At 37.8% G+C, this 24,510-nt stretch overlaps 1 protein-coding gene across 1 annotated transcript in view; it reads right to left on the bottom strand.

The window, feature by feature from the left end:
- The window catches only part of LOC127646539 (angiopoietin-4-like), a 54,286-nt gene that overhangs the window by 15,781 nt on the left and 13,995 nt on the right, over positions 1–24,510 (bottom strand). Inside the window, exon 2 of the mRNA XM_052130292.1 lies at positions 1,039–1,194. Coding sequence (XP_051986252.1) covers positions 1,039–1,194 — 156 coding nt within the window. The remainder of the gene's footprint in view (positions 1–1,038; positions 1,195–24,510) is intronic.

Here is a 24,510-nt window from a genome sequence, read left to right as displayed (position 1 = left end):
GGGCCCAGTTGACTTGCATTGTATGGGCCTACAGAGCTGAGATATTCTAAAAATGTAATTTGTGTTCAGCAAAGTCATACACATCTGGGACGGCATGAGGGTGAGTAAACGATGAGAGAACTTTCATTTTTGGGTGAACTATTCCTAAAAGAAGATGAGATTAATTTAGATCAGGAATACTGTCTTATACTGTCTGGAAATATAAGGGCTCTCTATTAAAATTTGTAATCAAATTCAATGAATCATACGATGTGCCGATTATTCAATTTCATTAATCACATATCAGTATTTACAGTGAAGTCCCCCAAATAAAAGTCAATTAGAATATAATAATTGAATTAATTATAAAAATAATATTGAATAAATATTATAATTCAGACAATTCAAATACATTACATCATATACATATATTGTGTCACATCTCACTAGTTTGCAGATCCTCTAGTTTCAAGCCCATTGTTTTTAGGATGATGTGCAAAGTTAATTATAGTCTGAAACTTTTACAAATGCGTCTCGAGATTCCAGCTCAGTCCAACTGTCTTTTTGTGTGCAAAAGCATGTCAGTAGAAGGACTTGATGTGAGAAAGGTGCCTCAGGTTGTTCCTGGCACAGTACTCAGCCTTGCAGGCTCCATACGGTTAAGATTAGGGATGGGGCGGGGCTAAGGTATCTGCTGCCTGCCAGGAACAAAGACAGGCACTAGGCGTGGACGGATAAGTTCCTTGCTTGTTGTTTTGAGGAGGCATGTTGCCTGTACATCTGGAGCGCTGATTGCCCCTACTGCATCAAGGAGGTACATCAAATTTGTATTTGGGTTGGGAGCATGATAATTGCATTCAATTTTCATTCAATGAATCATACTAAATCAACACATTAACTTGACAGCCCTAATTAATTTAATATATACAAATCTCAGTTATAGTCAACATACAGTAAATCATTTAATATGACTTAAGTATTGCCATGATGCTATGATTCTATGATCCTCATAAATCAGCTTTTCCACATTTTGTGACTGCTGATGTCAAATAGAATTACCTTGGCTTCAACTACATTGAGTTTCCTGGTTTGCTCTGCAGTCTGTGTGAGCAGGTTGGTGCCGATCTCCAGCATAGTGGCTGTCTGGTTATGGACTGCATCTGCTTGGATATGCACAATGCCTGTCTTTACATTCTGTTGAATATATTTTTCTAACTGTTGACAAAACAAATGAGAAACAGAGAGACATGGTGATTCAAATTAAATTGCACTTTGCGAAAATGTTGGCAACCAAGTGATAGATTGATTAGCAAATCATGATAAACAAGACCTTCTTTGCATGCATAATGCACATGTACAGTACATTTGTGTCATTTTCAGCATTATTACTATATCTTGCTGTAGAAACAGTTTACATTGTAACACCAGAACCACATGTCCAGACTTATGCACTAAATCTTAAATGTTTCTGGTTATAATTGGGATTAGGTTGTACAATAAACTGCATCTGGGATTTCATTTCTTTTTTAATTTTTTTAACGTTCTTTAAATTGATTTTAATGACGATCGGCCGATTAAACTGTTATCTTCCTTTTCCACCACCTTAGTTATCGGTATCAACAAAATGCACTCAGTCGACCTCTAGTACACAAGTTACAGATGACGTCAGAAGTTTACATTCACCTTAGCAAAATACATTTAAACATTTAAAAGTTTTTCACAATTCCTGACATTTAATAGTAGAAAGCATTCCTGTCTTTATTTTTAGACTGTCAAAATAATTGTTCTTTCATCACATTCCCAGTGGGTTAGAAGTTTACATCCACTTTGTTAGTATTTGTTAGCATTGCCTTTAAATTCTTTAACTTGGATCAAACATTTTGGGTAGACTTCTACAAGCTTCTCACAATAAGTTGCTGGAATTTTGGCCCATTCCTCCAGACAGAACTGGTGTAACTGAGTCAGGTTTGTAGGCCTCCTTGCTTGCACATGCTTTTTAAGTTCAGCCCACAAATTGTCTGTCAGATTGAGGTCAGGACTTTGGAATGGCCACTCCAATACCTTGACTTTGTTGTCCTTAAGCCATTTTGCCACAACTTTGGGGGTATGCTTGGGGTCATTGTCCATTTGGAAGACCCATTTGCGATCAAGCTTTAACTTCCTGGCTGATGTCTTGAGATGTTGCATCAATATATCCATATAGTTTTCCTTCCTCGTGATGTCATCTATTTTTTGAAGTGCACCAGTCCCTCCTGCAGCAAAGCACCCCCACAACATGATGCTGCCACCCCCATGCTTCATGGTTGGGATGGTTTTCTTCAGCTTGCAAGCCTCCAAACATAACGATGCTCATCATGGCCAAACTGTTAAATTTTTGTTTCATCAGCCCTGAGGACATTTCTCCAAAAAGTAAGATCTTTGTCCCCATGTGCACTTGCAATCTGTAGTCTGGCTTTTTTATGGCGATTTTGGAGCAGTGTCTTCTTCCTTGCTGAGCAGCCTTTCAGGTTATGTCGATATAGGACTCATTTTAGTGTGGATATAGATACTTGTCTACCTGTTTCCTCCAGCATCTTCACAAGGTCCTTTGCTGTTGTTCTAGGATTGATTTGCACCAAACTATGATCATCTCTAGGAAACAAAATGTGTTTCCTTCCTGAGCGGTATGATGGCTGTATGGTCCCATGGTGTTTTTACAACCCCAATTCCAAAAAAATTGGGACAGTATGAAAAATGCTAATAAAAAGAAAAAAGTGTGGTTTGTAAATTATAATCAACCTTTGCTGTATTGAAAGCTCTAAAACTACACATTATATGATGTTTTACCATGTGAATTTCATTATTTAAAAAAAAAGTACAGTAATTTCAAATCAGATGATTGCAACACAGTCCAAAAAAGTTAGGACAGTCGAGTGTTTACAACTGTGAAACATCACCATTTCTTCTAATAATACTTATTAAGCATTTGGGCTTAATAAGTTTAGAAAGTGGAATTTTCCCCATTCATCCATTATGTAGGTCTTTAGCGGCACAATTGTCTGGGGTCTTCGTTGCCATCTAATATGCTTTATAATGCGCCACACATTCTCAATTGGAGACAGGTCAAGACTTTTGGCAGGCCAATCTAGCACCTGCACTCTCTGCTTACACAGTCGTGCACTTGATATCTGGGCAGTATGTTGTCCTGATAGAAAATGCAAGGACGTCCCTATAAAAGACTGTGCTAGATGGCAGTATATGTTGCTCAAATTTTTTTACATATCTGTCTGCATTCATGATGTTCTAACAGATGTGCGAGTTACCCATGCCATGGGCACTGACACACCACTGGCCCATACAGACACTGGATTTTGGACCTGACGCTAATAACAGCTTGGATGGTCCTTTTCCTTTTTGGCCCAGAGAACACAATGTTGTTTTTCAAAAAACTTTTTGAAATGTGGACTCTTCAGACCAAAAACAGTTCCACTGTTCTACTTTCCATCTAAGATGAGACCAAGCCCAGAGAAGTCGGCAGTGCTTCTGGACAGTGTTGATGTATGGCTTCTCCTTTACATAGTAAAGTCTTAACTTGCATCTGTGGATGCAGCACTGAATGGTGTTGACTAACAAAGGTTTACTAAAAATCCCAAGCCCATGATTCATGATATCCATTACAGATGAATGATGAGTTTTAAGACTCTTGAATCTTTTAACTATATTGTGCACTGTAGAGGGTGAAATGCCCAAAATTCTTCCAATTAATCTTTGAGGAACATTGTTCTCAAAGTGCTGGATTATTTGCTGAAGCATCTGTTGGCAAATTGACAAGTCTTGAACGATCCTTGCTCTTGAAGGACTAGACTGTTTTTGGAGAATCCTTGTACAGTATACAGTACTATGACACAATTGCCTCACCTGTTTAACATCTCATTTTTCACATTGCCTTGTTATTTCAACTCATCAAATTGTTATTAGTCTTAAATTGCCATTGTCTCATCTTTTTTGGTGCGTGTTGCAATCATTTGATTTAAACTTACTTTACATTTTCAAAAAAACATCATATTATGTGTAGTTGTAGTGCTTTTATAGCAAAGGGTGAATATAATTTCCAGATCACTCCTTTTTGTTTTTATTAGCGTTTTTCACACTGTCACAACTTCTTCGGAATTGGGGTTGTACTTGCATACTATTCTTTGTACAGATGAAGGTACCTTCATGGTACCTTCAGGCATTTGGAAATTGCTCCCAAGTATGAACCAGTCTGGTTGAGGTCCACAATTGTTTTCTGAGGTCTTGGCTGATTTCTTTTGATTTTCCCATGATGTCAAGCAAAGAGGCATTGAGTTTGAAGGTATGCCTAAAAATACATCCAAAGGTACACCTCCAATTCAGTACACCTCCTATCAGAATCTAATTGTCTAAAGGCTTGACATAATTTTCTGGAATTATCCAAGCTGCATAAAGGCACATTTAACTTAGTGTATGTAAACTTCTGACCCACTGAAATTGTGATATAGTCAATTAAAAGTGAAACAATCTATCTGTAAACAATTGTTGTAAATCTTACTTGTGTCATGCACAAAGTAGATGAAATCTGTGGAGTGATTAAAAAATTAGTTTTAATGTTTGTGTATGTTAACGTCTGACTTCAACTGTATATGGAATACGTTTGTGGAGCTATTTTGTCCTAGATTCATAAGTATGGTTGCAGTTTACTTCGGCCATTCTGATAAAAATCTCCTTCTGTATTTACACACACACACACACACACACACACACACACACACACACACACACACACACACACACACACACACACACACACACACACACACACACACACACACACACACAAACAAAAATCAGTAATCAACCATTTTGGCCAAAGTTTTGGCTGTTAACCTGTCATCCTCAAATACAGCAAATGATCTGTGAACAGTTCTGCTCCGACAACCTAAACTAAATCTTTGTTGACATTAACAATGCCTGATAAAAGCCCCCAGCGTCCTTCATTACACTGAGTAAGAGCCAAAAATTTGATCAAACATGTTGCTGCTTAGTCAGTGGGCTTTGATTCCTCAGGGACAAGATCCAGTGCCAACCAAAGGTGCTGTATAGCAACCCTCTTAGTCCCAACAGACTACAAAATAAATATGCCATTACCAGAATCACATCGACCCTGAGAGAGGGACTAATGAAGGATAATTTTATCCCAGTGGAAATAAACAGGTTGAACCCTGAGGGAGAGCTATGTGGTCAGTCAGAATTTAGATGCAGAATAAAGATATGTTTGATGGAGACACTGCCTGATTTGTCAATGTGCCATTTTAACAGTGTTTGGGGAAGCTACTTTGAAACTGTAACTTTCTAAGCTACAAGCTACAAGCTACTTATATTCGAAAGTAGTTAAAATACAGTCAATATTCTCTTTTGAATAAAGTAGTTAGCTACACTACAACTTATAAACAAAAAGTGTCTAACTACAGTAAATATACGTCAGGAGAAACAACTTTTTACATGTAATCCATTAATCAGAGCCTCATTTCCTGGTTTTGAACAAATTAACCGTCTCATTAATGTAACAGCACTTAATTTGAAAATATTAATTTACACAAAATACAACTAAAACTAGAAATATACACCCTTACCGCAACATAGTAACTTAGAATGAACATTACGACAATTGCATTTTTGCAAACTGACTTTTAAATGCCTTGTTCTACATTTGACAGTTTCATTTGCTATAACAACTGGAAATTATTTTCACTATCGCACAAATCAGGAGTATAACAGCTGATTATGACTTTATAAACTCTATTTATTTTTTGGTCTTTCACTCACACACTGCTATGTTATGATATCAAAAACTTTTACTCTAACGCATCTTTTGAAAAATTATACATTTTAACGCTTGTATTACAGACCCACCTACATTTACACACTTATTCTAATGAGATCAGTTTTTGCGGTAGCTCACCTGGTAGAGTGTTTGAGTTTGGATACAGAAGACTGTGGTTTGAGACCAATCAAGGACGCAAGCTGACACGTGAGACGAATGTGTCATAAAAGTGACATGAAATGGCGTGATTGCTTCAGAAACTATGCTTTTCATGCCACATTTGCTTTTAACACTATCTGTTAGGTTTAGGTGTTGGTTTAGGGTAAAGATTGTCCATTTTGTTCACCTCTCATTTGCTTTTAAGACACTATCGGTTAGGTTTAGGCTTATGTTTTAGGTTAGGAAATTACGATTATCTTCTAAAATTCACTTTAAATATCTTGTCTGATTGCGACATAATTTCACTTTTGGTGCCACCTGCTGGACATTTGACTGGGAAACTGCAGCAGCAGAACGTGTACTACAGCATGTAAATTTGGTTTGCAAAAATTTAGAAATGGTCTTGAAATTTTCATGAGATCAGGTTCACAGGAACTTCTGTGAGGAGGCTGTTAATTGGTGAATAATGTGTTTTATCATTAATTTACATGAACCATTCAAACAAACTGATTGTTGAGCATTTAGGTGAGTGTTTTTCGATTAATTCCTCAGTTCACTAAGCTTTAAAACGTGTTACACAATACAAAGTGCCGTTTTGTTGTGCTACATTGCTATTTGTTGGAAAAAGTATGTTGTTACTGAAAGAAAGTCATTTCGAGTTTCGAACAATGACGGTGAGTAAATAATAACATTATGCTAACTACCACTCCTGGAGTTAGGAGTTCGAATCCAGGGCTAGCTGAGCGACTCTAGGCAGGTCTCCTAAGCAACAAAATTGGCCACATGTGGAAACCTCCTCTTGGTCGCTATAATGTGGTTCGCTCTCGGTGGGGCGGGTGGTGAGTTGTGATTGGATGCCGCGGAGAATAATGTGAAGCGGTAACGCACCGAACAACCCACGTGATAAGATGCACGGATTGATGGTCTCAGACCTGGACACAACTGAGATTCATCCTCCGCCACCCGGATTGAGGCAAGCCACTACGCCACCACGAGGACTTAGATCGCAAAAGGAATTGGTGGAGTGGTGGTGGCGTAGTGGGCTAAAGCACATAACTGTTAATCAGAAGGTCGCTGGTTTTATCCCCACGGCCACCACCATTGTGTCCTTGAGCAAGACACTTAACTCCAGGTTGCTCCGGGGGGGATTGTCCCTGTCATAAGTGCACTGTAAGTCGCTTTGGATAAAAGCGTCTGCCAAATGCATAAATGTAAATGAATTTGGCATTCCAAATTGGGGAGAAAAGGGGAGAAAATCCAAAAATAAATAGTAAAAATAATAACATTATTCTAATTTTTACATGTCTAAAGTAGTGATGCTACTTTCAGTTAGATCCCAAACACTGTATTTTAATATTAAAACCTCTTAAGTCCATTCAGTGCACCGGCACTGAATCCCTTCTGCTTTTGATATTAACAATTAATGCATATGATGGTTGGTTTAGAATAATTTATTAACATAAACATGAAACCAAAAGGTGGGGATTTCTTCTGTTGTTGTTGATTCCCCAAAGACACAATTGACCCGAGCTTCCTGCCCTAGATTAAAATCACACAAGACAAGTACAACTTGGGAACACTGATCTGGATTCAGTTGGATCAGTGTTACAAGCGCAAACCAAAACCAGATGTTACATCTCATTTTGATTGAAACTCTCCATACAGAATTCAAGACAAGAATATCAATCCATATAGTGAGTTTGGAAAACATGACTGTTAACTGTGGTTTTGCTGGTCATTATTACTGGTAGGGTTTTTGTTTGCCAACCCTGACTTGGTGGAATAAGACTCTCTTTTAACATCAGGTGTTTTATCTTATTAATTTGAAATCATTTGAAAGCATGTTTTTTATGTAATGTTCGTCACCCTTTCGCCGTTTTGTCTAATCTTTTTCACTTTACTTTTTCTAGTGTTTTGTTCGTGAACAAAACTGTGTTGTTGATCAAATCTTTAAAGTGAATAAGTAATTTATGTTCACTTCCATTTTTTTCACATGCAAATGAATGTTTTTTAATTAATCAGATGAATCAAGGATTCAAAAACTCACGCACTACACGTTACACACTTTACACTGGTTCAAAGATGTGATCTAAAGAAATGGTTACAGACCACATCTGAGAACCAATTTCTTTGGTGAACAGATTCAAAAAGACTTGAATCAGTGGGATGAATCAAAATCCCTGTAATATTGTGACAAGCGCTTTGGGAGGTTGAAATCCTTCTTCTAGTGGTCCATTTACTTGTGGTCTTTATACTGCCTCGGTTGAGTCATAGAGATCTGCATGGAGTCACCGCATTTGAATTCATGACATCATCTTTTGATCATTCACCTCAACCACAAATGTTTAGAAGACATAACTTTGGTAAGAAAGAGTCAGCTTGTTTGGTTAAAGATCCAGAGAACCACATTGAGAGAACAGATTACATAATTGTATGGTTTGCTTTTTGCTTTTGCTCAGTAAATGCTTCACCATTAACAACAGTAAATGTCAGCATGGCCTCACACAATGAAAATGAGTCATTTTATGTTTTAAAACTTGTTACCACTTTGTAAAGTTGAAATACAATGCAACAGTGCCTGCTCACTTCTTCCAGCTGTCTTGGTTCCGGAAGTATTTCCAGCTGTCTTGGTTCTGAAACCAGTCAGCTATGAGGTGAATCACCTCATAGCTTTACAAATTTTGGTTTAAATCACAAAATTGGACAAATTTGGACAAAAAGACAAAAGGTTCAAGACTGTTTAGCTAACGTCTTTAATGAGGGGAAGAACAAAAATCCCATAAAGCACTGCCAATGATGTCATTGAATTAAAAACGATGGAAAAATATAAAACTATTTATTTGAATATACTTGAATTTTCTTGCAAAATATTCTGATATATGCAATAATATAAGTAGTTTGAGAGTGTAGAGAGACTTGCTGCAGATCTCTTTTGGCACATTTTGATTACTGCAATTCTCTGGATACACCATTGATTAACAACCTTGGAGCTCACGGTAGGTCTGTCTTTAAAAGCAATCGTTAAAAATCTATTTGTATATTGAAAAACAAAATTATTAGCTTTTTACTAGAGGACCCCGATTGATTAACCTTGTATTAAACGACTAGAAGAAATAACACATCAGTTATTCGAAGGCAAATAGCTGAGCGGGTGGGCTGGAAGGTACTTTTGTCTCCCTGCTGGTCATCTACATCTCCATACTGACAAAATCCCATCTAATCCTGGCTCTGGGGCCCTCTGCCATCTCGGTCCTTTAAATCCGACATATACCACACACCCCGAGAGCTCTCCAACCAGCAAAACAATCAACAACTTCCAGCAGCACTCTGTCTAATACAGGACCAGCATAACCTTTAGTTTTTAATCCACTCTCTCTTCTTGTTAGTCTCCAGGGGTTTGTCTAGACACACACATAGTAAACCCTCCCAGGATGACAGCCGCAAAATTTGTTTATAGCTGGGTCCTGGAATGCAGTGGGTTACTGAAAAGGTTTCCCGTAGCTAAGGTATTCATTTCCTAATGAGGATTATTGAGCATAATAGACGGGAGGTTTCTCTAATCTTTCTCTAAACAGTGAGGGAAATATGCTATGAAAATTGTTTGGTTTAAAACTAATGGACCGTAGCATTTTGCTGTAGTTCATGTACGAAAGACACATGTGCTCAAAGGCAGGAAATTGGCTTTAATTTGCATTAATCTTTTATTATTTTTACATTTCCAAATAGAGTAGCTGAATGTTTCTGTGATAAAAAAGGTTGTATGTAACTAGATTTACATTAAGATTTAATCTTTCTTAATACACTTTTCTGTTCTTATTGTATACGGATCATCAGTGCACCTTCTTCCAAAACATACAATTTTTGATTTTGTAATCTTTCATTGAAATGTAATGACCGACTCAATGACCGATGTCAATTAAGTTGTGAAGGCTATTGGTTTATTTTAATGCTTAACCAAATATCTATTTAGGAAATTGAAAATGCAGTGCAACAGTGCCTGCCCACTTCTTCCAGCCATCTTGGTTACAGATGTATTTTTCCCATTCATATTTTTCATAGGCCATTAATCAAACCAAACAGCTCTAAGGTGAACCACAACTTTACAAACTTTGGTTCGAAGCAAATAAATATCTAAAAATTGGACAAAAAGACAAAAGGTACAAGACTGTAATTGCTGTTAATATCATAATCTGTTCAATCATCAAACAATCTTGTGATTTGATTTCATTAATTAAAACAAGAGTGCTCCAGTTTTGTCATGTTGCTCACTCTTAGTGTAAATGGAGATTATTGATAAATGTATTAATTTGATCTATATACTAAAAATGTCGCACAGTGAGTTTTTTTTTTTTTTAAAAGTCATGAAAATTCCCACCATGGCGTCATTTCCAGCACATCTCAAATTCTGTATTGTGTATAATGGAATTCTGTGATGGAAATGATGCTGATTTTGGGGGAATTTTCTCCCCTTTTCTCCCCAATTTGGTATGCCATTTCCCAATGTGCTCTAGGTCTTGGTGGTGGCGTGGGTCGCCTCAATCCGGGTGGCAGAGGAAGAATCTCAGTTGCCTCCGCATCTGAGACCATCTTGTTGAGCACGTTACCATGGAGACCTAGTGCGTGTGGAGACTCAAACTATTCTCCGCAGCATCCACGCACAAATCACCAGGCACACACTGAGAGCGAGAATCACATCATGGCGACTACGAGGAGGTTACCCCAACATGAATCTAACAACCCTAGCAACCAGGCCAATTGGTTGTTTAGGAAGCCCGACTGGAGGCACTCAGCACGCCCTGGATTCGAACTTGCGACTCCAGATGTGGTAGTCAGCGTCTTTATTTGCTGAGCCACCCAGACCCCCAGAAATTACATTTTTTACTTTTTTAAATAAAATGGCAGAAGCCTTTGTCTTGCTAATGCTAATTTTATAGCTAAGATTTTATGTATCCTACATACACACAATTGAATCATATGTTCACACTTTTTTTATATAATTTGGCAAATTACAGCTTGATTAGAAATTACCCCAATTAAAATATTCTGCTCACAAGTGAAATTTATCTTGATTTTTCTTTGTTATATTTCATCTCTAGCAACTTTTGTGTGGTGGAAATGACACTGTAATTTTTTTCCCACTATAAATATTGAAATGGTTAACTATTCATTAAAATGCATGTAAAAAGTACCAAAAAAATAAATGATAAAAGCCTGGTCAAACGTTTTCAATACAGTTTTAAAGTGACCTTTATATTAAAAAAAGAAAAAGAAAGTGTGTCCGCTTTTAAAATAAAATATTTTTGTACTATTTTGAAATATATATTTAAAGTCTGCATCTAATTTTATATCAATGAAAACCTGAACTTCAATATTATATACAGTATATTATATGTTTGAAATATATTCAGTATATTTGAATATCAGATTTCAGTATGGCACTGTCTGAAATTGCTAATGTCCTTCTGGATTTTGTTAGTAAATCCAGCTCGATTTCAGTCAATAGAAGTAGATTGCAACATACAGTATGACTTTGAAATAGAGGAGGATTTGTAACTCGAGTTTTAATTTTCCTCCCGTCAAGATTTGCTTGGACATTCTCCGCAAGGCCCGGAAATCCCAAGATCGTTTTTAATTCAATGTCTTGAGGGACCTTTCCTTGACACCTTTCTGTAATGAATTACAGATAGTGAAAGAGTTATTGAGATATGTTACTGATGTGTGGACAGAGGTTTTGGCTTCAGTTCAGTCTTTTACTCAGGAAGTCATGAATTCATCATATATCACTGATCTAAGTGTCAATCAGAGGATCAGGAAAGCATGGCTTGTGTTCTCGATGTGAGCTCCTCACTTGAGATCTGTACAAATTATATTATAATATGTATTATTATTATTATTATGTTTAAAAGGATAGTTCACTCAAAACTGAGTCATTTACTCACCCACATGCTGTTCCATACCCGTATGACCTGTATGTAGCTCACCTCCCCTCAAGAGGTTGCACGGTTTGAGATATCATTCATGCAATAGTAATAGTAAAGCTTGCCTAAGTCAAATATAACATTTTATTTAGGAGTGTTCTTAGGAGTGTTCTTAGATTATTGGGTCATGGTTTTGCATTATTCATAAAAGTTTTAAAAGTCTTTTCCTATATTCATGTTGCCAGCTTTAACAAATTACTCGTCAGAAAGTTCACCCTTCAGTTTAGTGCATACAGTTCATTGTAGTGTTTTTAGGGGTTAGCGCACCAGATTTTACAACAAATCATATCCAATTAGGTCTTGCAGTTTAGATGACCTGTGGAGGGAAATGTCTTTTTATGTGTTTGAATGGGAACATATATCTTGATTATTTCCATGTTTTATGTAATAATAGTGATACTGATCTTTTGTATGCGCTGAGGCAGGATATTCGATATATAGAAACATTTCTGACATGCTTGTGCGAGACAAGCGCTCATTCTGTCAAGGGTCCTTATGGAATTTTTTAATAAAATCTGTGTGTTCCATAAGAAGGGTTTTCCACCCTTGAAATTCTGTCTGTTTTGCAAACCAATAAGCATCAGCTTCAAGCACAGGTGGTCAAGCTGTGACATTTAACATATATACTGTATAGCTACAGTATACAGAAACAGAATACTACCATACTACTTGTACTATTATGCAGTATGCAGTATATATACTGTTCCATACATGCAGAAATATGCATACTATGCACAATAAACAGTACATACATACATAATAAACAGCGAATGCTTAAGTCTTGCAACTGTTGGATGTCACATTCATACAATGTGTTCGTTCTGTTTATTTAGAGTCCAGCAGCAAACCTACCCCTAAAACTAACCCTAAGCACAAAGCTTGAAGTGTGTGAAATTGTTAAATATACCACAACTCAAAACCTCTATCAATTAGAATCATCTATATCACTAGGTGGCGACAGTGAGGAGAAATGTCATGAATATGAAGAGTAGAAGAAGCTAGCTGTATGCTATGCTAATTGGCTAAATGGTTAGCTTGTGAGCTAACTGGAGAATAGAGAACATATACATATTTAATTCCAACATGTATATCTCCGGTTTAATAATATGATATGTCACAACATATATATTTTAATAGTTATTCTTTGATATATTAACACAGTTAAGACAACATGAATCATACAGTGATTGCATAGGATTTTAATAGCCCTTACAAAAATATTTCTGGCAAACACGCCTCTGTGCTGTAAATTTGCCACTAATGTTTTTCACAGGCAAATTAGCTTGTGGTTTGCTGCAAATTTTTGCCACAGGTTTGCAGCTCTTCACCGCTAGTGGTGAAGCTGTAACAAACCTTTGGCAACAATGGACAATTTTCTGCAAGCTTGCAGAAAGCTCATGTGCATGTGAAAATAATCAGTGGCAAATTTGTTTAAAAAGTTAACTTTTGATCTAAGGGTGGTGTTACTTGGAGTTGGCATGTCGTGTAGTGGGTGGTCCTACTATCTTGCAAGATGCAGACAGATAGGCTGCATTCAGATTTGCATACTACCATACTTCTCATACTATTTCTGCCATCGACACACATGGCAAAAGCAGTAAGATTAGTATGGGAAGTATGCCATTCCGAACTCAGCAATAAACTTGGACAGATCACACTAATCTCACTATTGGTCCCCTTGTTTTAACATTGAGAATGCAACCCCTACTTGCGCCAGTGGTGCCTGCAGCTGTACGGCCGTACGCAGTGTGTGTACCATGAGAGCTCCAACTGACCTGAAAAATATTAACTCTCAGAATATTTCACCAATCATGAAATGTGTCCGGTATTTCTGTTGGCTGTTTAATAGAACTAGTAATGCCCAATTTGCGAATGAACAATTCTTTTGAGTCAGTTCTTTTCAGTGAATTGCCCAAACAAGCAATCAATTTGTGATTCAGTATAATTAGTTCAAAGCGCTCTCTCACTGAATCATTTGGAGCGGTTTCTCGCACATTAAAACAGTATTGGGATATTTATGAATACTGTGCTGGATGCAGTGTAAATTTACCTGCAGTCAACTGAAACAAAAATCTTTTTGAGAGGTAACTTTGAGAAACTTCTGCTGTGTCATGTGAACTAGGGGCTGTTCAAACTGAATGTGTTTTTGCATCCATTCGCACTGTTTTTTCAATCCTTTTCCATATAAACATTCGCTAGATGGATGTCTTTTGACAACTTTGTCACGTTTCACTGTGTTTTTAGCATCTCTCACTGGAGCGCTGCATTTTTAGATTTGAATGCTTTGGTGTTGTTTTTTGTACAAACAGAACTCATGGGGAAGCATGCCCCCTGAACCCCAGGTATAAGGTTTATTAGGTAGATTTAGAGGTCTGCAACCCGACCCGTGCCCGACAGGACCCGAGAACCCGACAGGTTTCAGATTGGTTCACACCAAATGTGCTTTTGCACACTTCTGTTATGTTTTTCCATTGTTTATTCACTTGCTGGATAACTGTCTTTGACATTTGTACCGCATCTTGCTTTTTCTTCAGCATCTCGCGCAGGACCGGTACTGTTTAAACACCATCTCAAGTAAAAAGAAATTCACATTTTCATAAATGCATGTTGAGACACGTGTGCTCTGTTTAATTCTATGCACTGTGTCTAGATAGTTTTTAGCACAATTGTCACTGCATAGAGGGGATTTCAAGTTCAGGCTGCATAGAGGGGATTGTTGCATTGTTTCATATTATTCCTGATTGTTCTGCTCCAGGTGAAGTTTCAGAAAATAAATGGTAGGGCTGCTGTGCCTTGTTAAAACTGTGTATGTCTACTGTTTCAGTACTGTACAGCTATACTAGGAGAAGATACTAGGAAAAGAAATGAGATAGTAACCAATTTTGGGTTTGGTTCAGGCTTTAAATCTGATTGTATTGTTCGGGCAATACCACAAAGTCCCGGGTTCGGATTGGGTTTCATTTTAAGGCCCGTGCAGACCTCTAGGCAGATTTCTGTGTGTACATTCTGATTAAGGGTACGCACAGGCGCCCAAGACATGCGCTGTATTATGAATTGCGGTCTGACACATTTTGGAACACAACAATGCACAAAATAGATCTTGCGTAGCTAGAAGCATATGTTTCGGCCTTTAGTATCATGAAATTGTCCAAAGTATTAAAATTAGTCATTGTTTAACATTGCTCAATTTTACAACATCCCATTACAAGAAGAAGTGTTTATCTTTCTGCTCTACCGAGTAATGTGTTCTCCCCAAATATTACTTAATTCTAAAAACAATTTTTTTATAAACATTTTTGCTAAACCACTGTTTAGGTTTAATGTCTGCAAACAAAGCCTGATATTTTTATTAGGGATAACACTAAGAATATTCTTGCAACAGCCACAAGCTTATTTCCTTTCATTTATAATATTAAACATCATTTTGAGGATTTGATTTCGTAAATCTGTAGGTGTGAGAAATTTGGCTCAATAGACGAGACATTTATACAGACCCGTCTTCTTCTGTTACCTTTCCACTTTAAGACTTCAGCATGCCCCAGAGCTCCAAAACATGACTTGACTTTTCATGGCTCGGCTTGACACCGTGTGACTCGACAGGATGTCAAGGCATAACTAATAACATGACTAACATGATTAACAAGACTAGGTTTGAGCTAAACTCTACAGGACTACTTTAGTCTCAGAGACATTTTTTAACTTCCTGGACTTGAAGGTTTGTGTTAATACTTGGACCAAATGTACAAAATTTTAGCTTGTGTAGGGGCAGATAGAGTCAAACCGGGGCTGACCTGCAGGGAATAATTCTAGTAACAATCATCTCACACCTCTTGGTCTTAAATCAGAAGCAGATGGACAAATGCTATTCTGGTGAGCCTTTTTTAGAATGTAATTTTCTTTTCCAAAGAGGCATGTTGGTTTTTCAACCTGCCTGTCCATTTTGCCCTACCTTCTTTCACACAAAAAAAATCTAAATAGAGTCACAAATGTCAGTTTGACCATTTAAAACTGAAGTGCAAATTTTTTTTATGATAAAATACTTTCTTTTATCCCAGCTTACAATGCAGAGACAAGTATAAGTAATTTGTTTCTGACCAACCTGACATTGCAACCAATCAGGTGAGTCTGGTGCAGGTCTGTTTGGTCAACCTTTTGAAAACAGGGGTAGGGTTCGGGAAACCTCTTTGAAAACAATCATTGTTTTTGCAATTCTGTTTGGTGCTACGAGTGGCACAGAAACGACACACTTATAAAATTAACAAAAGACGAAGTCCAGATCAGAATCCACAAGGCATTTTACGAGAAAAGTATCAGAAAATATAATTCAAAGAATTGTTCATTTTCCAAAGAAGCTTTCTAAAGGAACATTAAGAGTATTATAATTAGTATCATAAAACCATATAATAATAAACATCTCATGTTTTGTATCATAATAATCATATAATCATAATAGGATCAAATAGGAATCCTTCTTAGAGTCCTACTAGATATTGTGTTATCTTTCTCAGAACCCTATAGGAATAATGTTAAACAATGGGGAATATGTTGTTATTGGACATTTAAAGTGGTTGGTTATACATATCGCCAAGGGCAGATTTAGACATGGGCGACATGGGCAGTCACCCAGGGTGGTATCTTGCCGGGGGTGGCACAAGCTTGTTCAAGCACGATCTGATTGCGCAGTAGCTCAACTTTTAAAGCGTGGCACTTGCGATGCTAAGCACTGGGGTATGAGTCCTGAAGATCACACTAGACGACACATGAGCTAAAAGTGTCATACAAGCACCAAAAATTTTATTTTTCATGTCACGTTTGCTTTTTATGACACAATCGGTTAGGTTTAGGTTGAGGGTAGGGAGGTTGGTTTTGTTGATTTAACTAAATTAAAATTGTGTTAATGCTCGATAGAGCCTAACCTTCAAACCCTCTTCTGTTTGGGAGAAAATGTAACTCGCTTTTAGCACCACACAGTGGATATTTTACTAGCTAAATTTAGATCTGCTGTAATTTCGTTTTGCAAAAATGTTGCCACATGTCGCCACAGACAAATGTAGTTTATCTACATTTTCTTTCGATTTGAATCCTTTAATATATTATCATTAGGACCCTTTGGGATTGGTTCCAAATTATGATCCAAATTCCATAAAAAAATGTTTTAGGATTTTTTGATGCTTTCCCAAAACTTTACAGGGATCTTACCAAAAGACTTCAGAGTGTAAGTGTGCTGTAAATGGGGAAATAACAGTGCATAAAAACAACTGTGTTGCTGGTTGAGCTGTTTAAAGACAATATGTTGTTGACAGAGAAGGAGGAATGTGCTGCAAAGAAAAAAGAATGGTCATATATATTTCCAGCTTGTCCATCTCAATTAATTGGTGATCTGTACAAACATACTATCAAAAGAAGAAAAAGAGGGATGTTATGTTCCCCTAATGGCTAAAATGTTTGGACTGATTTCAAAGAGAGAACCCTGTTGAATGTGTACGTACGAATACACTACAACCCAGTTGCTCAGACATTCTGAATGGGGTCACTGAGTATCTACACACTCATCACACACACACACACACACACACACACACACACACACACACACACACACACACACACACACACACACACGTAGTGTTTCCATGTTTTATGGGGACTTTCCATAGACATAATGGTTTTTATACTGTACAAACTTTATATTCTATCCCCTAAACCTAACCCTACCCCTAAACCTAAACCTCACAGAAAACTTTCTGCATTTTTACATTTTCAAAAAACATAATTTAGTATGATTTATAAGCTGTTTTCCTCATGGGGACCGACAAAATGTCCCCACAAGGTCAAAAATTTCGGGTTTTACTATCCTTCTGGGGACATTTGGTCCCCACAAAGTGATAAATACATGCTCACACACACACACACACACACACACACACACACACACACACACACACACACACACACACACACACACACACACACACACAAACACACATGTGGCATAATACTCACATACAAAAACTTTCAAAGAACCCAAAGATCCAGCCTCTATTCTCTTGTATTAAACACTCCAAAAATAGCTCTCAGTCTGAGAACATCCTTTTGCTTTACCAGCATGGCCACGTGAGCTGCCCCACTATCGTAGACACTGTTCACTTCAATAACAGTGATGTTTGCATAAATAGCTTTCATTGACACATGTATGTATACACCATGGCTCATTTAAGAGAAGTTGATTTGAAAAACTTTCTAATGTCCCTCTTTTGCTTAAATGACAGCATGCACATGAGCTGGCATGGATTCCACAAGTTTGTGCGATACATTATTATCTATGTTATCCTGCATGATTTGAGTATGTTCCAAAAAGCATTGTGTTCTTCAATGGACTAGATGAAATCTGACCTTTTGTGCAAAAGAGCTTATATGCTCAATGTCTCAGATTTGCTTATTTATGGTAATTAGCCACCAAAAATTTGTGTAGAATCGTAAACATTTCTAATTCAATTTGACTTCATACATTTACTTTGTTTATTTAAAAAAAGTTTTTTTATCAGATTTTCTTAAATCAGTTTGTCTTAGACTTTCGGACCCCACTCAATATACTGAAAGGAATATTCCAGGTTCAATACAAGTTAAGCTCAATTGAAAGCATTTGTAGCATAATTTTGATTACCACAAAAATGAATTGTGGAAAAATAAAAAAAACAAATCTGGGTTACAGTGAGACACTTACAATGGAAGTGAATGGGGCCAATCTGTAACCATTAAAATACTCACCGTTTTAAAATTATAGCCAAAAGACGTAAACAATATGAGTGTTAACATGCTTTTAGTGTGCTAAAATCACTTATTCACCTTTTCTGTGTAAAGATATATCTAATTTTACAGCTTCGATGCCATGACGATGTAAGACTGTAAACCATAAAACAGTAAAATTACCTTAAAAACAATTACCTAAAAATGAATACAGGTGCTTTTATAAAATTATAAGCTTCACATTACTGCCTTTAAACTCGCAATAATTTTCCCCATTCACTTCAAATCAAAATCAAATCAAATCAAATCACTTTATTGTCACACTACCATGTACACAAGTGCAACAGAAATTCTTGTGTGCAGTTCCGAGCAACATAGCAGTCATGACAGTGACGAGACATATACCAATTACAATAAACAACATACTTACACAACACAATTTACAAATCAAATGTACACATACTTACACAACACGATAATTATATACAATACACACAATATAGAATACACAATATACAATACAATAAGTAAGGAGTATATGAAATATATATATATATATATACACTCACCTAAAATATTATTAGGAACACCTGTTCAATTTCTCATTAATGCAATTATCTAATCAACCAATCACATGGCAGTTGCTTCAATGCATTTAGGGGTGTGGTCCTGGTCAAGACAATCTCCTGAACTCCAAACTGAATGTCAGAATGGGAAAGAAAGGTGATTTAAGCAATTTTGAGGGTGGCATGGTTGTTGGTGCCAGACGGGCCGGTCTGAGTATTTCACAATCTGCTCAGTTACTGGGATTTTCACACACAACCATTTCTAGGGTTTACAAAGAATGGTGTGAAAAGGGAAAAACATCCAGTATGTGGCAGTCCTGTGGGCGAAAATGCCTTGTTGATGCTAGAGGTCAGAGGAGAATGGGCCGACTGATTCAAGCTGATAGAAGAGCAACTTTGCCTGAAATAACCACTCGTTACAACCGAGGTATGCAGCAAAGCATTTGTGAAGCCACAACACGCACAACCTTGAGGCGGATGGGCTACAACAGCAGAAGTCCCCACCGGGTACCACTCATCTCCACTACAAATAGGAAAAAGAGGCTACAATTTGCAAGAGCTCACCAAAATTGGACAGTTGAAGACTGGAAAAATGTTGCCTGGTCTGATGAGTCTCGATTTCTGTTGAGACATTCAGATGGTAGAGTCAGAATTTGGCGTAAACAGAATGAGAACATGGATCCATCATGCCTTGTTACCACTGTGCAGGCTGGTGGTGGTGGTGTAATGGTGTGGGGGATGTTTTCTTGGCACACTTTAGGCCCCTTAGTGCCAATTGGGCATCGTTTAAATGCCACGGCCTACCTGAGCATTGTTTCTGACCATGTCCATCCCTTTATGGCCACCATGTACCCATCCTCTGATGGCTACTTCCAGCAGGATAATGCACCATGTCACAAAGCTCGAATCATTTCAAATTGGTTTCTTGAACATGACAATGAGTTCACTGTACTAAAATGGCCCCCACAGTCACCAGATCTCAACCCAATAGAGCATCTTTGGGATGTGGTGGAACGGGAGCTTCGTGCCCTGGATGTGCATCCCACAAATCTCCATCAACTGCAGGATGCTATCCTATCAATATGGGCCAACATTTCTAAAGAATGCTTTCAGCACCTTGTTGAATCAATGCCACGTAGAATTAAGGCAGTTCTGAAGGCGAAAGGGGTCAAACACAATATTAGTACGGTGTTCCTAATAATCCTTTAGGTGAGTGTATATATGAAGTAGTATATTGAGGAGAATATGTTGACAGTCCAATGTGAGATTATAGCTGAATAAAGTGCAGTGCTAATTATTGATCCTGATAGATCAAGTGTTCAACAGTCTGATTGCTTGGGGGAAAAAGCTATCATGTAGTCGGCTGGTGTGGGTCCTGATGCTGCGATACCGCCTGCCTGATGGTAGCAGTGAGAACAGACCATGACTCGGGTGGCTGGAGTCTCTGATGATCCTCCGAGCTTTTTTCACACACCGCCTGGTATATATGTCCTGGAGGGAGGGACCCTCACCTCCGATGATGTTTCTGGCAGTTCGCACCACCCTTTACAGGGCTTTGCAGTTGTGCGCGGTGCTATTGCCGTACCAGGCGGTGATGCAGCCAGTCAGGATGCTCTCTACAGTGCTGGTGTAGAACCGTGTGAGGATGTGGTGGTTCATTCCAAACTTCCTCAGCCGTCTCAGGAAGAAGAGGCGCTGGTGAGCCTTCTTCACAACGGCCTCAGTGTGGACTGACCATGTGAGTTCCTCAGTAATGTGGACACCGAGGAACTTGAAGTTGCTGACTCTCTCCACCGGTGCTCCATTAATGGTGATGGGGCTGTGTTCTCCATCTTTCTTCCTGAAGTCCACAACAAGCTCCTTGGTTTTACTGACGTTGATGGAGAGGTTGTGCTCTTGACACCAGTGTGTCAGAATGTGCGCCTCCTCTCTGTAGGCTCTTTCATCATTGTCAGTGATCAGACCTACCACCGTCGTATCGTCAGCAAACTTAATGATGGCATTGGAGCTATGTGTTGCCACACAGTCATGTGTGTACAGGGAATACAGGAGTGGGCTGAGAACACAGCCCTGCGGGGCTCCAGTGTTGAGGGTCAGTGATGAGGAGGTGTTGCTGCCCATTCTAACCACCTGACGTCTGCCTGACAGGAAATCCAGGATCCAGCTGCACAGCGAGCTGTTTAAGCCCAGAGCCCGGAGTTTCTCATCAAGCTTAGAGGGTACTATGGTGTTGAATGCTGAGCTGTAGTCTACAAACAGCATTCTCACATATGTGTTCCTTTTTTCCAGATGGGAGAGAGCAGTGTGTATTGTAGATGCAATGGCATCATCAGTGGAGCGGTTGTTGCGGTAGGCAAACTGCAATGGGTCCAAAGAGGGGGGCAGAACAGAGCAGATGTGATCTCTGATTAACCTCTCGAAGCATTTGCTGATGATGGGGGTCAAGGCAACAGGACGCCAGTCATTTAAGCAAGTGATTATAGCTTGCTTCGGTACAGGCACAATGGTTGATGTTTTGAAGCATGTGGGGACTACAGACAGGGAGAGGGACAGATTGAAAATGTCCGTAAAAACACCAGCCAGTTGATTCGCTGCACGCTCTGATGACGCGGCCCGGATGTAAGTGCTTCATTGTAACCTTGATTGTTGCATTTTTTTAAAGAAAGTCGAAATAAATTAATGTGGTACTAATCAACATTATGCCACAAATACTGTTAATTGAGCTTCACTTGTATTGAACTCAAAATATTCCTTTAAATTCTTAGACATTGTTATTGTACAGAAATGTTTTTTGTTATGCAAGTGATGCAACTGTCCTTTTTTCTGAATTCCTTTTCGACAGGAAGGTAACTTGTCCTCTTTTACATTTAATACCAGAATTAGCTTCTGTCTTGAGTCTAGAATTTATTAAATAGCCAAAGAGAGAGAGCCAAACTTAATGCGGTAGGCCACATTTACAATTTCAGGTCTTTTGGTTATAGCTTTATCATCTGTAAAAGCCCACAGAGTTTGAGATGCTTCAAAGACTGAGCACACAGATTTATAGAAACGAAGGCACACAAAAACAAATCTTAAATCCAAAGCTGTGTTAAAAGATGTGAAATGTACGATTTGTCAGTCAATGTTAATATAACCTGATAATGTCTTCAGGGAGAAAGCAATCCATCAAAATATCTACGAATAAAAGAGTCACTAGCAAAGGAAATAATGGATATTATATCATGTCATATTTTATTCTTTTATTGTAAATCACCATTTCTGGTAATGCAATCAGAAAAAGGCTGAAAATGTATCAGCCATAAACAATGAAATTCAACATGCATCTTTGAATGATGTTTCCACCTTATGTATTTTTTAAGATTGTATTTCTTAATAGATTAATCTGGTAATGTGTAGTGTATTTGACAGAATAGGCTATAACTTGTGTTTATAAGTATGTGTATATATGCTGTAATTATAGCATATTAGGTACATTTTTGACTATTAAAACGGCTAGAACTTTTGACAATCAGCATAATGAAAAAGCAATAGATCACAGGTTTTGTTTTTATGTATGGTGTACTGACACGTTAATCTGAAATAAAATATATCAATAATAGAAAAGCATGGAAAAACTCTTTCAAATGTCACAGTCAGGGCACGAACAGGTGAACAGAAAACACCAAAAAAAGTAGTGGAAAATGTGTGTAGATTTGGTAATTCCCGTCCATCATGTGGTAAATTCTCCAACAGTAGGACAAAAGTTTTCCTGCTGAAATCAGACTGTTTTTAACGAAATTCAAATCACTGCCCCCAGTGGCTGAAGCTGGAAGTGTTGTTGAATGTTTTCTAAAGTGCGAGCTCCAGTTTCCAGGTAAAATGTCCAAAAGGTGGTGCCAAAAGAAATCTGTACTTTTATGATGTAATACATTAAACAGGAATGCATATTTCATTAACTCTACTTCCTAACACAACCCCAAACCTAAACTTAACCGTCAGTGAAGCAAAAATGCATCCTCCAAATTGTGTTCAACATTTTGCCAGCAAGATTACTTTCTGGTTTTATGGCACCAGAACCTCATCTCGGAGGTTGCGCAACATGCTATCAGTAATTTACAACCATTTGATGGTAAATTGGCATTTTATTAGTACAGAGGTACTTGATTTCCCATGATGCACTCCAGTCTTTGTTCATTGTTCTTTTTATTTGATTGTGTTTATAACAGCTGTTATGCAATTTTTATATATACGTATATATATATATGACTGCATCATTATGGACTCACTTACCTCAGCACAAAGAACACACATACATAGTGTTAAAAGTCTGAGACTTCTAAACAAAAAAAACAAAAAAGTATCATTAAGTTGTCATTGTGTGTCGTATTCCATGTCTTCTGAATGCAAACAGAAGTTTTTTGTGAGAAAACTTTTGTTCACAAGAGAACGTGTTTTAACACTGAGTATTATGTTGAAATCTAAAATATTTCTGATTCGTTTTACATCAAAATGTTTCTTTGATTCAAAGATGGATTTTCTGTGTGGACTTGAACCCCACTGTATTCAAACAAGCAATTATCCAACATCTATGTCAGTAGATCTCGCTGTGAAACACATTTGGGAGATTGTTGCGAAATGTTTTTTGTTTGGCTGTGACTTAATTAGTTTTTTCTAATCCTGGGCTTATTATTACTCCAAGGTGGAAGGGTTAAGACTATATTTGATTGAGCCAGACTCTACCATCAATTATAATTATCAAAAGTTACGGCTTCTCTGAATAACAACCATGTTTTCTTTGCAATGCAGAAAGAGCTGCAACCAATCAGAGAGTGCCCGTTGACCCTGTGGCGGGTGGGGAGTGCAGCTGTACAGCCAGAACTGTGATTCCTCTCTCGCTCTCTGAGCTAACATAAACAAACTAACTGTGGGCTAATGCTCGAGGCTGGAGACAATCCACCCTGGAAGACAGGAAGCTGATTGGGTAATATTTAAGGCACATAGAATCTTTTAGCTTTTTTGTAAGTGGTTAAGATTAAAGGATGAAGAAAGAGTTTTGTGTTTTACAAGCTTGCAACGACCGACAGCTAGCAAGCTACATACTGTATATACACTGTAATGTTTTTTGTAAAGTAGCCTAAAAATAGACAGAGAGATAGATAGATAAATAGATACTGTAGACAGACAGACAGACAGAGAGAGAGAGACGGACAGATAAATAGATACTGTAGACAGACAGACTGACAGACAGACAGACAGACAGACAGACAGACAGACAGACAGA

This window comes from Xyrauchen texanus, chromosome 7, assembly GCF_025860055.1.
Source record: "Xyrauchen texanus isolate HMW12.3.18 chromosome 7, RBS_HiC_50CHRs, whole genome shotgun sequence".
Classification (NCBI taxonomy): domain Eukaryota; kingdom Metazoa; phylum Chordata; class Actinopteri; order Cypriniformes; family Catostomidae; genus Xyrauchen; species Xyrauchen texanus.
The sequence above is the reverse complement of the archived record's forward strand: the minus strand, read 5'-3'. Positions and strand labels throughout refer to the sequence as shown.